This window comes from Zalophus californianus, chromosome 13, assembly GCF_009762305.2.
Source record: "Zalophus californianus isolate mZalCal1 chromosome 13, mZalCal1.pri.v2, whole genome shotgun sequence".
NCBI lineage: Eukaryota > Metazoa > Chordata > Mammalia > Carnivora > Otariidae > Zalophus > Zalophus californianus.
Window position 1 is genome coordinate 80,840,794 of NC_045607.1, and position 15,110 is coordinate 80,855,903.

Genomic DNA, 15,110 nt, shown 5'->3' on the forward strand with positions numbered 1-15,110 from the left:
GAGAGAGAATGAGAGATAGCACGAGAGGGAAGAGGGTCAGAGGGAGAAGCAGACTCCCTGCTAAGCAGGGAGCCCGATGCGGGACTCGATCCCAGGACTCCAGGATCATGACCTGAACCGAAGACAGTTGCTTAACCAACTGAGCCACCCAGGCGACCCTACCTGAATTCCTAAGTAGAATACAAAATGTTCCAACTTTCTCATAGGACATACCAGTTTGCTATAGTTAACTACTTTAAGGAAATAAACCTGGCTCCACTGGTGATGGGGGTGAGCTGTGATGAAATTCAGACCGGGCGAGTTTTCAGTATCCACTGTCATTGGTTATATGCTCACATCGTATTCTATATCTTTCTTTCCAAATATTTACCAGTTCATAATTATGTATTTATATGATAATATTGTTAATGTCTTTCTCCCCAACATGACAGTAAGGCCCACGAAAACAAGGATAAGATCAATTTTTCCTACCAGTGTATATTTCAGCACCCAGTCAGTGGGTGCCTAAAATGTAGTAAGTGTGCAAAACACTTTTACGGAAATAAATAAGTAAATAAATAATTTTCAAAGAGTCCTTAGGAATGGATCAGTATCAGTCACTTGGTATGTCCTATGTAATGAAATTCTACAAAAGGTATTTTTGAACAATTAGTTGATTACACCACATTTTGAGCATGCCCACTTTCCCTGAGAGCTCGTTTCCAGAGGCTGGTTTCAGCCTTCTCTGATGACCACAGAGTGACAGCCCTTTTGCGTACTTATATTAAGAGCATTCTATTAAATATTTTGAGTTTTATAGTTTGTCTTTAGAAGTCCACCTGAAAATTTAGAAGAACAACAACAATTTCCTTAGAAGCATATCCCCTAATCTGTTACACCAATAGTATGAGAAAAAACAGGTTTTTTCAACCCTTTCCCTTTACACGGTATGAACATCTGAAAGGTCACCTGATAGTACAGTAGGGGTGAGTGGTTCTCACTCCGTGTGAGTGTGCATCAGAATCACACGGAGGACTTAAAACACAGATCGCTAGACAAACCCACAGAGTTTGTGATTCCATAGGTCTGGTGTAGGGGCCTGAGAATTTGTATTTCTCACAGCTGCCGCCGTGTTGCTGATGCTGCTGGTCTGGAGAGCACACTTCGAGAGCAACTAGGGTAGTTGCTGGAAGGGAATCTTGCTAAAATTAGGTTCAATACCACCCACATTCTTGGTTGAAATAGTCTCATAGAGAAAATTATAAACGATTGGTGGAGAAGATGAATTAGCAGAAGGGGCTACATAACATATATTATGCAATACAGTATTAATTAGCCAGCTTGCCTTATTACTCTTTGGTTCATGGTTTGTTTTATTGTTTTTCCCAAATATGCTTCTTCAGGAATTACCTTGTTTCATTTTTTAATAACTAAAGTTCAGGAGGGAGGGGGGAGGCATCCCGAAGTTATTTTTGTTCTCAGTAAAAATCACCTCTCTTTGGCTTCCCTGTCCCTCAGCTCCTCAAGAAGTTCACTTATTCCTTTTAATCATTATCTGTAAAAATGGATATAATAGAACCTATCTCAGTGACTTGCTGTGAAGATTAAATGAGACCCTAAATGGAGAAAACTCAGCACTGAAAACAGTCTGTAAAACGGTAGCTGCTGTGTTTTTACGGATTCATTTACTCATTCAAGGAACTAAAGTCCAATGGTCAGGGGAACCCTGACTGAAACGACTCCATGTCTAACACATTAGTTCACCACAGCAACAGCCCTAAATCGTAAAGGCAATGTTCAGTTATGTTTTAGGTATTCTGCTTCCTGTGGCACAAAAGTGTCTGATTTGGAAATTCTGGCACAGGGCACCAGGATAGCATTCTCCCGAATTATACAAAACCACAAAGAAGAATCACCTGGAGAACTGCTTAAAAATACAGATTCCCGAGCTCCACCCCCAGACCGACCAACAGCATCTCCAGGGGAGAGGCCTGGGAATCTTTCCAATCATCACCCCAGGTGATTTCTCTGATCAGGAAGTTTGGGAAACACTGAAGGGACCTCTCGCTCCATTCTAACGGTGGCTCATATAAGACCTAAACCTCATTTCTATTTATTCAGTAGGCCACTGTTGACTACAAAATTTCAGAAGTACTTACTTAGTATTTTGTTCTTTTGAATTGAACTGAAGTCACCTGGCGAGGTCAGTTGTAAGTACGGTATTTTTTGGCTAGTGGTGCTTTGGAAAGGTTCTGAGTGTTTCGAGTTCACTCGCCGCCAGCTGCTAACTGGTCAGGCCCTGTGCTTACTTCTCAATTGCCTAACACCTCCCTTCTGTAGAACTTCCCCCTGCAACTCCTCCTCTTTCTGGTCTTTGCCTCACGTCTAGCTTGTTTGTCCCTCAACTCCATGTCTCGAGCAGAACATTTGGTGCTCTCCTAGTTCAGGACGCTTTGCTGGAATAGTCGATTTCCAGGGATTTTACAGGCGGGCCCAAACAGTTTGTTCTGAACAGCGACGCCAGGGCCGAGACTGGCAGCCAGTCGGCCCGGGCCTTTCCTGACTCTGCACAACCACCCGTGACCTTGGGCGAGCGAGCGAGCGAGCGAGCGCCGCCTGCCCCGCTGCTTCTCGGCGGCGTCCGGGCGATGCTCGGGGGGGGGGGGGGACCTTAGAACCGAAAGGGGGTTCAGGGGCACGGGGCAGGGGAGGCTTCTTAAGCAGGCAAGAAGAGTTATTTTCCTTTTCTCGAGGCGAATCCCTCTTACTAACTCGTGGGGGGGGCGGGGAGGGCGGCGGTTAGGGGAGTAAGGAGGAAAGGGAAATGTCTGCCAAGGGCTCGAGACAAAGCGTGAGAACTCAGATGGCGAGAAGCGGGCTTGAGCGAGAAAATCGGAAGGAGGAAGGCTGAGGGCGGACAATCGGGTTAAAAATAGAAACGCATTCTCCACAGGCCTCGCTCCTTCCAGCTCCACCCTGGGACCCACAGCCGAGCCAGTGACTCGGCTCCGCGCGACGGCAGCGAGGCCGGGCTTGACCCCGCCTCCCGGACCCGGGAACTGGGCCCGGAGGCGGGGCGCCGGGCTCGCGACGTCACCGCGCTCCCCGTCGCCGCCGTCGGGGTTTTCGCTGACGCACAGACCCCGCCCCCCTCCCTCTTTCCCTCACTGCCCGGGTGCCGGGCGGATAGAGAGCGTCAGTCGGACGGAGCGCGGACCAGTGTGCACCTGGACTTGGGGCTCGCTTGCTCCCAGGAGCCACGCAACTTCCGCGGCCGTAGCTGAGGCGACGGAGAGCACCACCGGCGGGCCCTCCGGCGCCCAGGCCTCCCTGCGCGCGTCCCGGTCGCCCTCGGAGTCGGCCCAGCCCGCCGCCGGTGGAGGCGTGAGGTGACGACGGGCGAGTGCCGCGGGCAGCGTTAGCCGCCGCGGCCTCCGGTCCTCCCTCCGCCTCCTCCTCTGCCCCCCCCGCTTCCCTCCTCCCACTTCCCGAGCTCCGGCGTGTCCCGGCCACGCTCGGTGCTACTGCAGGAACAAAGGAGGACCCCGCGGCGGCGGCAGCGCCACCTCCGCCCCGCTCCCGGCCCGCGGCGGCCGCTCCTGGGCGCACGGCTCGTCTCTCCCGGAGGCCCGGGCCCGGCCCCACCGCGCCGGCGTCGCGCGCGAGCCCGGCTCTTGCACTCCTGCCCCCGCAGGGTGAGTGGTGCGGAGCTGGGGGACGGCGCCCGGCGGCTCGTGCCCGGCCGGGGGGATGGGGGGTGGGTGACCGGGCCGCCTCGGGCCTCTGGCGGAGCCCGAGCGGGCCGCGGCCGGCGGCCTCCGGGGGAGGGGAGCCCGCTCGCCAGCTCAGGAAGCACAAAGACGGAGGCGTCATCCTGTCGTCGTGGCCCGAGGTCCGGCACCCCGCGTCGCCGGCTCGCCTGCACCCGCACGGTCCGGAGAACAATGCCCAGCGTGTGGGCTCCGGGCCTCCCTCGCGTCCGTCCCGGCCGCTTTCTGCGCGGCGCCCGGCGTGGGCAGCCGGACCCGGAGAGACAAAGGGGCCGTGGCGGCGGCCGCACCCCCGGCCCCCTGCTCGCCGCACCCCCCCTTCCTCCGCAGTTCGCCGCCGCCTCGGAGGAGCCGGTCAGGGTCGGGGGTCGGCGCGGGGCCGGCCTCGCCTGCGGAGCTGCTGTTCTGCATGACTCAGTGGTTTTTGGAGAAGGCCCTGCTGGGCTCTCCTGAGCAAGGCCTCGGCTTAGAGAGGGGTATGGTGGGGAGGAATGGGGGGCACCAGTGGGACCCGGACTTGTTCGGAAATCGCTGGAACGTGGGGGGGTGCTCTTCTGTCGTCGTGTTTTAGTTTTGCCAGCGGCGCTGCGTTTCTCGCTCAAGAGCCCTTTCATGAAGGAAATGGAGCACCTTCCCCTTTGTTTCATGCATTTAGGCTGGTGAACATGAAATTCTTGCTTGCTTGCCACGCACTCCGTGGAGCTGTGTTTTGAGGAAAGGGCCGTGTTCCTTCTATTGAACGCTTCCTAAGAATCTGGTCTAAGGACATTAGGGTAAAGTAGTGTATATAGGTCACAGAGCCCTTGGTTTTAAACCTGGCATTCAGGTAATTGACAGACTTAAAGAAATTAAAACTAATCTTATTTTATTCCTTATGTTTTTAAAAGTAAGCTTTCAGAACTTGATGGGTGAAAATATTGCAATTTTTATCTTACAAGTTTTTGGGTTTTGTTTTTTTTTTTTTTTTTTAATATTTCCCCAAAAAAGAATTTATTGTAGTTCTCCCCTATTTTCTATCTCAGGCCCGGTATTAAGCCTGGAAAGGAACCTTCAAAAATCAGAGTAGTCTCCTTTTGGCAAACAGGGAAGGGAGATCTGGAGAGTAAGGACTTGCCCAAGGTCACTGGCTTAGTTAGAAGTAAATTAGTGACTAGAACTCAGATCTCAAGTCCAGGTGAGTAGGCATTCTTAACATCTAACGTGTGCACCTGAAAACTAAGTAACATAGGTGTAAAAGCCTTTTGTTTTTTGGTTTTTTTTTAATTCGTATTTGAGACTGGAGAGTTTTTCTGTTACATGTCCAGGTTTTAGTTTTCTTTAAACAATGAGTTAGGGGCACCTGGGTGGCTCAGTCGGTTAAGTGTCTGCCTTCCGCTCCGGTCATGATCCTAGGGTCCTGGGATCAAGCTCCGCATCCGGCTCCCTGCTCAGCAGGGAGCCTGCTTCTCCCTCTGCCTCTACCTACCGCTCTGCCTACTTGTGCTCTCTGTCAAATAAATAAATAAAATCTTAAAAAAAAATTAGGAAGCCACAAACTGTAAACATACACATTTCAGCTATACAAAATAAAAAAATAAACATTTCCTCTGTATCTGATAGAGCTGACCCAGGAATGCACAAGTTTCTAACAACAAAACTTCAAAGGTACCAAATAGTAATGAGAATGTATGTTTTAAAATGGTGCCAAGCAGGAGGGAAACAGCACCTACTGGCAAACTACCCTCTCCTTCAAATTGCTGCTGAGCAGAAGGATTTAAACATGAGGATTCTTTCTGCCTCGGTGCTCTCTCTGCTGTGCTTGGTTTTTATAAACAACCCTGACCATTTTGGCTTCATGAGTGATTAATGATGCATCTTAGTTGAATTTGAGGTTGTTTGCTAGCCCTCGACATTAAAAAAAAAAAAATTGCAGTAGCCTTAATGGCATCTTTTTGTTTTGTTTCCTTATTATATTAGATATATGAACGCAGCATCCTTAGTTCTTGGGGTTGTGTAGGAGTTGGCAGGCTCTACGATATAAATAGAAGCTGATTTCAGAGGCCCCTGTTGACTAGGCTTTATGTGAGAGCCTCCATCCAGCTCAGCCTGTCACATTGCAGCCTTGTGACAGGCTGAAGCGCCCGCCCATGTGATCTAAGCTTCTGAGAAATATTAAGGCAAGCTTTGCACATGTGATGGCGTTTAAAAAGCTGGCTTTCTAGGGGGGGAAAAATCTACAAGATGGGAAGGTATGTGGAAGACTAATGTCCTGGTGTCTCTAGTGTTTCAGTTGCAGGCTATTTATAGTGAATTGGAAGTAGTTGTGTTTTCTGAAGAAGGAAAGGTGGGATACTTTGCAAGTTGAAGTGGGTAAAATCATTGATGAGATTTCCCCCCCCTTTTTATATAAAGGAAAAGATTTTAAGAATTGGATTCGCTAATGTTAACGTGGGTTGACTCTTAAATTTAGGCCAGTTTGCTATTATAAAGCCACTGTCAGATGACACTGGAAGTTAGTATAGAAACTGTGAGCTAGCATAATTCTTAAGCTGCCTTCAAGGAATGACCTTTTTGCGTAGGGCAGATTCCCACACATTGCATGGGGGGCATGCAAATAAATACATAATTTATTATTTGAAGCATTTTTGCACATTAAGAATTTTTAAAAACCCAGCTGAAAATGTTTATTAATAAACTTCATAAGTGATGTTGAAATATTTACACTACCCTGCTCCAAAATGAGTCAGCTAAATTCCACTTACTATTTAAAGAGACCGTGTCTGCTAAATTGGTACCATTGTTTTGAAGTAAGTTGTGGTTCTCCATCACCCTCCATATAAGCTTGACTGGCTTGAAATAACTTCTTTTTGCTAACAAAAGGAAAGAGTACTATCATTTAACTGTTGGGGAAATATTGGCAGGATTCTGGCCAGGTCAGTATTGATTAGTCTTCTAACCCCTTTTTATTAATCTTGGTAAAAAGTGTTAAATACTTGTTAAAACACTGTTTTTAGTAACTTACTAAAGAATGTATTCTGTGTGGTGGTTGGGAAAAGCCATATGAAATTCTAGGAGATGACATGCTCTAGCTTGAAGTACTTTCCTGCACTTACTTGAAATGTTTATAGCTTAACAAATCATAAGTAATCTCCATTGTCAGCATTAAGGCACATTTAAATGACAGTGACCACAAGTTATAGCACACAATCTCCCTTTGATAAAATGCTCTCAAATACCCTTTTTGTACCTACATATTTTAAGGTGATACGGAAACTTTCCACAGTTTAAATTTTGCATTATGTGTATTTTCACTTAGGAAAATTTACTAAGTTTAGCATAGCGTTACTATATTTGTGCTAATTTTAAAAGGCTTCTGGAAGTTTTTTCTGGTAACCTAGCATTGAATATTAATTACCAAAGGTTGTGTGTTCACATTGCTTTACTTTGCCATATTGAAATAGAGCTTTCAAAGGTTTCATTTCCTGATGTGAGGAAGACAAGCACTTGTGAAAAGTTTTAATAGATGGAGCCTTTGGTTGGAGAAATCTATAGCTGATAATTTGTCCATTTGCAGGTTTCTGGGCACTGACTTTTTAAGCTATTCAGACCCAGATTTCTCACCTCAAATGCAGAACTTAAAAGGAATTTCATAAGCGGCTGACCCCTAAATTCTTAAAGAGCTTTGCTTGTTGGTGCTAAGGTAACAGGAAAGGCTAGATGATCTACCAGCTCTCTTTTCAGTGTTCTGTAAAGGTGGTGCAACGTTTTTTAAAGTACAGTTGTTCTGCCCCATAGCAGAATTGTTGAATTACTGGTGAGGCCCAAGTATGTTAGAAGGTATTTTAAGAATGCTTTAAGAGCAACATCCAGTATATGACCAGTTTAAAGAACCACCAGTAGCTATCAAGAGTTGATACTTAATTGTGATCATTGTAGGTTTTTTTTCATTTGCAACTTCCATTTTACATATTTTTTAGCTAAAAACACCATTCGATATGGTCTGTCTATAGTACAGGAAAGCAGAAAGTGACTTTAAGAATGCCAGTTGCCCAGACTGATTAAAATGTAATTCTGATATCTGGCAGAGTGACCTTTTCAGAAATTGAAACAAAGATCATGGTGATAGGTGAAGTAATACATTCTAATGTTTAATGGTAGAATTTTTTTTGTCCTAAAGACTGTGAAGTCCTTATAGTTAATTATTTATCATGTTAAAAGACGGTTTTTTATGCCCATTGTTTTATAAAAGCAACAAAAACAGTCGTAATTTTCTTGGCCTGCTCTTGTTAATGATTAACATAATTTGGGCCTTTGTTAGAAACACACTTGGTGTTTAGAAGTAACAAAGGTATGCTGGTGGCTCTCACACTAATTTAGTGATTTTACTTTGGTAACATGCTAATTAATAAAATTTTGTTTTTGTTTTGTTTCTAGCAGAAAAATATGGCTCAGGAGACTAACCAGACCCCAGGGCCCATGCTGTGTAGTACGGGATGTGGCTTTTATGGGAATCCTAGGACAAATGGAATGTGTTCCGTTTGCTACAAAGAACATCTTCAGAGGCAGCAGAATAGTGGCAGAATGAGCCCAATGGGTAAGTTTCCAAGGAAAAACCCATTTGAAGAACTGGTGGACAGAGAATATAGAACCAAGAATTGGGGCCTAAGACTGTGAGAATCAATGCTGAGAGCCCAAGGAGAGAAGACCTGAGAAGAGCTTGAAATTAAAGCATCAGCCCAAGTACTTGACTACCTCAGGAATGAATGACTGTGTATCTACAAGTATCTTCTAGCTTTTTCATTTTCCTCTTTGAGGTTTTGTTTCATACTTAGGTTCACTGGATGTGACTTTTTCATATATGCTTTTGTTTGGATACTCACTTAATTGTAGGATTCTGCAGCACAGTGAAAGTGCTTAAATCACTAACCTAATTAAATGCAAGTATTTGTTACTTATTAATAGTCTTGATACCGAGTGTTTGTAGTCTTGCTCTTTCTTACAAATCCTTTTTTTAAATAGGAACAGCTAGTGGTTCCAACAGTCCTACCTCAGATTCTGCATCTGTACAGAGAGCAGACACTAGTTTAAACAACTGTGAAGGTGCTGCTGGCAGCACATCTGAAAAATCAAGGTAAGATTGACCATTTCAGTCTTTTTATAATAATTCGAGGAGGAAATAAAGATATCTGTGCTAACCGTACTGTTCTGAGTGTTCGTATATAATAAGGATGTTAATATATCAGATGCCCTTGGCTTTATTTGTGTTGCACAATCTGGGATTCCAGGATCCTTTTAATACATGATCTTATAGGTCATTGAATAAAGATGTATATTATAGCACACTCCATGATGCTCTGTTGAGAATGCTGTGCTTTTATTTTCCTGTAATTGAGGTTTAGGGATTGTGGAGAGTACGGCTCTGCAGACTGTATTCGAGTGCTACACATGGCATTTTGGCAAAGCTGCCCCTTTGCCCTTAAATTACAGGCACAGCTAAAAGTTCCCACTTGGCTATAATAGAACACCGGAACCTATCCAAGTACGCGGCCATTTATCACATGGCTTTCTTTATCCTCAACCATGTGTGCTGGGCATCCAGTACTCTCTTAAATTTTTAGAGTATTTAGCTCCATTGATCGTGTTGGAAATGATACATAATTTAAAGTTGAACTGACAGCTTACCTTGCAAAAAGTACCCTTAACATCTTTAAAAATGTTTGCTTGAACTCAAATAGAAATGTGCCTGTGGCCGCCTTGCCTGTAACTCAGCAAATGACAGAAATGAGCATTTCAAGAGAGGACAAAATAACTACCCCGAAAACAGAGGTGTCAGAGCCAGGTATGCTTTTTGTTTAATACTAGTTCCGTTCTGGATTTGGTAGTATGAGAAAGTGTTGGTGGGGGGATTATTTCCTTCCCGTTGAAAGATTAAATTGGAGAAAAAGCTGTAAAATACGGGCCAAGCAAGAACCACTGTCCTTAAAGTCCCTCAAGCGTAAAATAGTCACTCTTTACTCTTCTTTCTTCTCTGCCCATGCCCCCTCCTTAGCCCCACCCCACAAATCCGCAAAATTGATAATCTGGGGACTGGAAAAGTTAAGAATTTAATGAACTTAAAAAGTAGTTTACCAATATATTTTATAGATCTTTAAATCACTAGGGAAAGTATTATTCATAAATGGGAAGTTATATAGACTAAATTTCAAAGCAATGAAAATTTTATATCAAAAGCAGTATCAGTCTTGATATTGTAGAAAATATTGAGGACAAAGAATATGTTGAACACTAAAAAAAAACTTCAAATTGAAGAAGTGTAGGATCTCTATCCTGTTTGTGGGATTTTAAAACTCACTATGGAAAGGCATTTTTTTCATTGAGTGGCTTTGAGTCTCTGCTTCTGTAGCACAACCTGTTGCCAGAGATTGGCTTGTTCTGAATTACCTGTGCTGGACCCTGGAACAAGTAGCCCCGTACTCTTCAGGGCACATAGTTCATTATTTCCTGGTACACAGTTTGAACACATTATAAAACTTTATTGTGAGGAAACTGTATTTGTAGGTATGTAATTTGCTTTGGAGGCTGGCTTTTGCTAACATCACATAGCAAATCTTACGTGAATTGTAACAGTGTTAATCTGTAAAGTTAAGGTAAAAATTCTTAAGTTCAGGTGAATCCATATTTAATATTTTGAAATGAGTTCAATCCTTCTGAAAAAGCTGACCAAATTAGTGTGTTTGTGAGGCTTTTCTTCTGTTTGGGTTTTTGTTTTTGTTTTTTGTTTTTTTTAAACACAAAATTACTCTGACCTTGGAACAGTACTCTTGGTTTATATTTGTAGCTAGTCTCTGCTGTTATGCTCTCTTAGTAGGCACTCTGTAGTTTGTTCCTCTTTGCCTTTACTGAGTCATTTTCCCCTTTTTCCCTGTATGTCCCGGGAATCATTCTTCAGTTTTCTGATGTAGCCAAGGAAGTGGCTGTTGCCTCCCCCACTCCCGCCCCACTCTTCCCATAGATTCTTTACCAACATACCGTCAGGAAAAACTGTAATAAGGTTGTCATAATAGATTATTAGGATAAGTAGTAGGTAGAATATTATTCTTTTAGTCTAATATTAAGCTATTAGTCTCACCGAATATGTTACTAATGCAAATGAGTTATACATTTGGGGGGAGCATTTTTAGAGTGAGCTGTCCTGAAACCTATCAGCTTGCTCTAGGGTTTGGATTTATGCTTATAGCATTAGTGCCAGCCTATTGTTTAAGCGGTAATTTTAGCATTGCATTCATTAATTTTCTGTTCTTTGGGTTTGGATTAATATTAAAATTCAGGGCTTCTGGTATAGTTGAATTTTATAAACGTAGAATTAAATTGGGTGTTTTGTTTTAAATAACTAGTGGTAATGTGGGCTTTAATGTGGTGAACTAGTTTATCTTCATATTGACAAGTTTTATTGATGTCCTCTATGAAATAAAATTTAAAGCCCTTTTAGGTGGAGAAACGGACTTTTTTAAAGGAGATCAGATCTCTCATTGTCTTAAGTTCCACGCTTGGTTTAGATAAGTATTGCAAAGTAAATAAAAGCTCTGTGTTAAAAATTCTCGTCTTGCCTGTGGACTCCTTAATAGTCAAAATTTAACAAGTACTTAAGCAGTCCTAAAGACCGTGTTTGCTGATATTTCTAAAAGTTTTTTAAGAACTCTTCATATCTTCTACGTATGACCATATAAAGCATTTATTAAAATGGCAAAATGATAATTGTAAAATGTTGGGATCTGAAGTTAATTAGGGCCTAATGGTTTAGGTTTTACTTGTCGCAATTTGCTGGATTTATCTATACAGTCTTTCTTTTGTATCAGTATAAAACCAAAATGACTTTTATAGCCAAGTACCTTAGAAGTTGGCAACTTCTATTTACTCAGTAATAATGAATGTGAACTGCCCTAATTAGGAAATTTGCATTTAGGCGGCAAGTGCAGTATGGAAAAACTGGGCATGTGACCAACATCTCCCAGGTCTTTAAAACTTGGGATTTTGTTCCCTAGTACTAGCTGTTAAGAGTGAGTTTAAAGGAATTTGAGTGGAGTAATCATTTTACAACATTTCAAGGAGCAAGTGTATGTTGATTGGCAAGAAGTTGTCAGATTTGAAAGAAGTTCTGATATTAAAGTAGAAAATTCTACATAGAGCACATGTTTTTAAAAAAGCCTTCATAAATGTTTTCACTAAAAATCTGTCTCTCTTAAATGTTTTCTTTTTTTTTTTGATTTAAATAATTGTCAGCCTGTGAACTCTTGCAAATATCTCATTTTCACCCTTGTTTTTCAGTTGTCACTCAGCCCAGTCCATCAGTTTCTCAGCCCAGTACTTCTCAAGGTGAAGAAAAAGCTCCCGAGTTGCCCAAACCAAAGAAGAACAGATGTTTTATGTGCAGAAAGAAAGTTGGCCTTACAGGTATTACAGAACATAAAAGACAATGCATATTTTATTGCTAGGATTTAACAGGGAGCTCCCTAAGAGACTGGTCAGTCTTAACACCTATAGAAAATGCCTGACTTTCAGGAACAGAAAGTTTCCAGAGTGGACTAGAAAGGGGGCAGGATAATGGGGAGAAGTTGGGTTTGATTTCCATTTGTGTCTCTAATCCTCTAAAACCCTTTATTTAGCTTCAGGCCTTCTGAATTCCTTTGCTTTATTGGATTGATAAAAATTCATCCCTGTTGATTCTTTACTTTGTTCTCCTGGGGGGAAGGTAGCTGAATTAAACAGTAAGCACCATCTTTGAGCCAGGCAGAAAATGTTAAAATACTTTTTAACTGTTCCCTTTAAATCTCAGAACCCTGTGGTTCTTTTCCCTAGTTTTCTCTTAAGGAAATATTACCCAGTTTATATGTGGTCGGAGGACGATTTGCATTCAGGTCAGTCTGGCTCCAGAGCCTGTGTAATTTCTACTCTGATATCTACAGGAGTTTATGGAAGGATAGTTATTTGAATTTCTCACTATGTCAAAAGAGACTGAAAGCTCTTTCACAGTGTAAAGTGGTAGACTCTTTCATGTTGCACAGAACCGTGAAAATCTGGTTCCTTTTAGTGACAGACTTTTTTTTCCTTTCCTTTTAATTACTACAAATTCCCAAGTGACTCTACTTCCTCTTATGTGTACAGGGTTTGACTGCCGATGTGGAAATTTGTTTTGTGGACTTCACCGTTACTCTGACAAGCACAACTGTCCATATGATTACAAAGCAGAAGCTGCAGCAAAAATCAGAAAAGAGAATCCAGTTGTTGTGGCTGAAAAAATCCAGAGAATATAAATTACTACTTGTGAAGAGACTGAAACTTTGTTTTTATTTTAATATATCGTAGGAAAACATTAAAGAGCAGATGCATGGCCATTTTCCTTTGATGTTCTCCAGAGTTTTACTTTACACTTGTCTGTCTTATAATTGAAATTTTAGGATGTTTGGGTGTTACAGGCAGAAATGGATGGATACAGCCCTACAAAATGTATATGCCCTCCCCTGAATAAAATTGGATGAAAATCTGTCCAGCAAATTGAAAATACACAGACGATAGGGACAAAATTTAGTTCCCACGTGCCAAACATAATACATGAAATCTCTGCATGTTTGCAGCATATCTGCCTTTTGGGAATGTAATCGAGGTATAATCTTTGGCTAGTGTCATGTGCCTGTATTTTTTTAAAAAAATGGTACACCAGAAAAAGACTGGCAGTCTACTACTTCTACCATAGTTAAACTTCACCCTGTTAATTTCCAGAACATGTTCTTTGGAAGTAGGAGAGCTATAAAGAGGATCAGACCTTCCATGAAACCAGTATTGGGTGCCATATGTAAGCCTGGTTACTTTGTCTTCTAAAAGCTGTCAAATAAGACGTTCTGTGAAAGGTAAACATCGCAACTGGTTATTATGAGTAAAGCCATCAGGCCCACAGAGTCTTGGTGATCTCTGAAGCGTATTGTGCTGGCCGGCACCAGAAGATGTCTGCATTACTCTCACTGCTAAAAATGTTGTGTAGCACAGAACTGCCCTAGGCTTAATTTGTTTACAAGAAGAAATTAAAACTACAATCGGTTTTTACATACAGCAGCTCTGTTGGATAACATGCATCTGAATTTTAAGTTGCAAAGGTATCTGAAAAGTTCATTTTTCATGTGCATCTTTTGTTGAATGTTTTGGTTCAAGAAAGAATGTTTAAAGCTTTTTTAAAGACTTCAGTTCTTAATGTAACTGTACCCTTCTGCATGGAGAACCCTAACCAACACGGCTGCAGTAGACTTCTTAGTGGTATCCAGCACCACGTGCAGAGGGCTGCTTTATCATATTAATTGTACTTGGGTGTAGGACTCTAGTGTTCTTGGGTGTATTGCATGGGCTGCATTATCTACAGCATTGTACAATAACAACTAGAAGAGGCAGTATACTTCACTGATGCTTGTCTGGTAATATCACTTCTGTGTTATAATGGAAGGTTTTTGTGATGTATGAAACTTGTGTTTTTTATATATAAATGAGTACAGTTAGATTAGTATTGTGGTAATGCCTGTTTTCATCTGTAAATAGTTAAGTATGTACACGAGGCACTACTTCTGATTTATTGCAGTGTTCCAGTCCTAGTTTTTACTTTAATTACAGCATTCGGTTTTGCTTTCAATTTTATGTACCTTAGTTCTGAGTTAGATCTGCAGATGTGTACAGATAGTTCATATTTATGTATTGCACATAATCATGCTATTCAGCATTGATGCTATATTGTATTATGTAAATAATAAAAGCCATGTACAGAGGGAAGCTTCCACTTGTCCATTGGGTTTTTAAGCCATAGTTAGAAGTCATAAAGGGGAATAGTTAGAAAATGTTTCAACTTTGTAGTTGTGTATGTAGACTTTGCATGGCTATACTGTGATTTTTTTTTTTTTTTTTTGAATTGCCTTCCCTGAACATGGTGTGGTCAAGTGAGAACCGTATGTTGAATTTTGGAAAACATCAAGTATGGTACACAGTGAGCAGTTTATTTTTAAGAAATGAATAGGCACTTTTTAGGATCACAACCATCTTAGAACTTAGGAGGAGAAAGGAATGGAATTTTAATAACCGTGGCCTGTCTCCCTTTTCCATTCTTTTGCTTTATAGGTGACGCTTTAGACATGACAATTTGTGTGCAAAAACAGGCATAGTTTTTATTTCTGTTTTGGGTTTGGTTTTAACGTAGCGATGGGCCCATGGGGTAGCTGAAGCTAAAAGCAGAACCATGACTTTACAGTGATAGAGTTTGAAATGGAAATACCCTGGTTCACTGTCATCTGTCATAGTTCTTTGGGTGCTGGTACTTTCGCTTCAAGTGGGGGAAATCCATGAGATAAT

General features: G+C 42.2%; 2 protein-coding genes across 4 annotated transcripts; one reads left to right on the forward strand and one right to left on the reverse strand.

Annotated features, from left to right (window-relative positions):
* Window positions 1-3,143: 3,143 nt before the first annotated feature.
* Window positions 3,144-5,238, reverse strand: LOC113934869 (translation initiation factor IF-2-like). Its single transcript, XM_035723482.1, has 2 exons — window positions 3,546-5,238; window positions 3,144-3,435 (listed from the first exon to the last, which is right to left on the reverse strand). Exons 1-2 carry the CDS (start codon window positions 4,394-4,396, stop codon window positions 3,144-3,146), a joined length of 1,143 nt encoding a protein of 380 aa, XP_035579375.1. The 5' UTR covers window positions 4,397-5,238.
* Window positions 3,148-14,537, forward strand: ZFAND5 (zinc finger AN1-type containing 5). 3 transcript variants are annotated; one of them, XM_027614996.2, is made up of 6 exons: window positions 3,148-3,674; window positions 8,163-8,322; window positions 8,748-8,859; window positions 9,464-9,567; window positions 12,054-12,179; window positions 12,891-14,537. In XM_027614996.2, the coding sequence occupies exons 2-6, from the start codon at window positions 8,172-8,174 to the stop codon at window positions 13,037-13,039; spliced, it is 642 nt and encodes a 213-aa protein (XP_027470797.1). In that variant the 5' UTR covers window positions 3,148-3,674; window positions 8,163-8,171; the 3' UTR covers window positions 13,040-14,537. The 3 variants fall into 3 exon arrangements, with proteins under 3 accessions (XP_027470797.1, XP_027470800.1, XP_027470798.1); XM_027614999.2 differs by having other exon boundaries at window positions 8,166-8,322; window positions 12,891-14,000; XM_027614997.2 differs by lacking the exon at window positions 3,148-3,674 and having other exon boundaries at window positions 8,012-8,322; window positions 12,891-14,000.
* The last annotated feature ends 573 nt before the right edge of the window (window positions 14,538-15,110 follow it).

What these genes read in the sequence shown, in the direction of transcription:
- LOC113934869 (XM_035723482.1), bottom strand. Translation starts at nt 4,396, where the DNA reads ATGAAACAAAGGGGAAGGTGCTCCATTTCCTTCATGAAAGGGCTCTTG. An exon ending in GGGCCGGGAGCGGGGCGGAG is followed by an intron (nt 3,436 to 3,545) that starts GTGGCGCTGCCG and finishes GGGGGGGCAGAG; the next exon opens with GAGGAGGCGGAGGGAGGACC.
- ZFAND5 (XM_027614996.2), top strand. Translation starts at nt 8,172, where the DNA reads ATGGCTCAGGAGACTAACCAGACCCCAGGGCCCATGCTGTGTAGTACG. An exon ending in AGCACATCTGAAAAATCAAG is followed by an intron (nt 8,860 to 9,463) that starts GTAAGATTGACC and finishes GAACTCAAATAG; the next exon opens with AAATGTGCCTGTGGCCGCCT. An exon ending in AACAGAGGTGTCAGAGCCAG is followed by an intron (nt 9,568 to 12,053) that starts GTATGCTTTTTG and finishes CTTGTTTTTCAG; the next exon opens with TTGTCACTCAGCCCAGTCCA.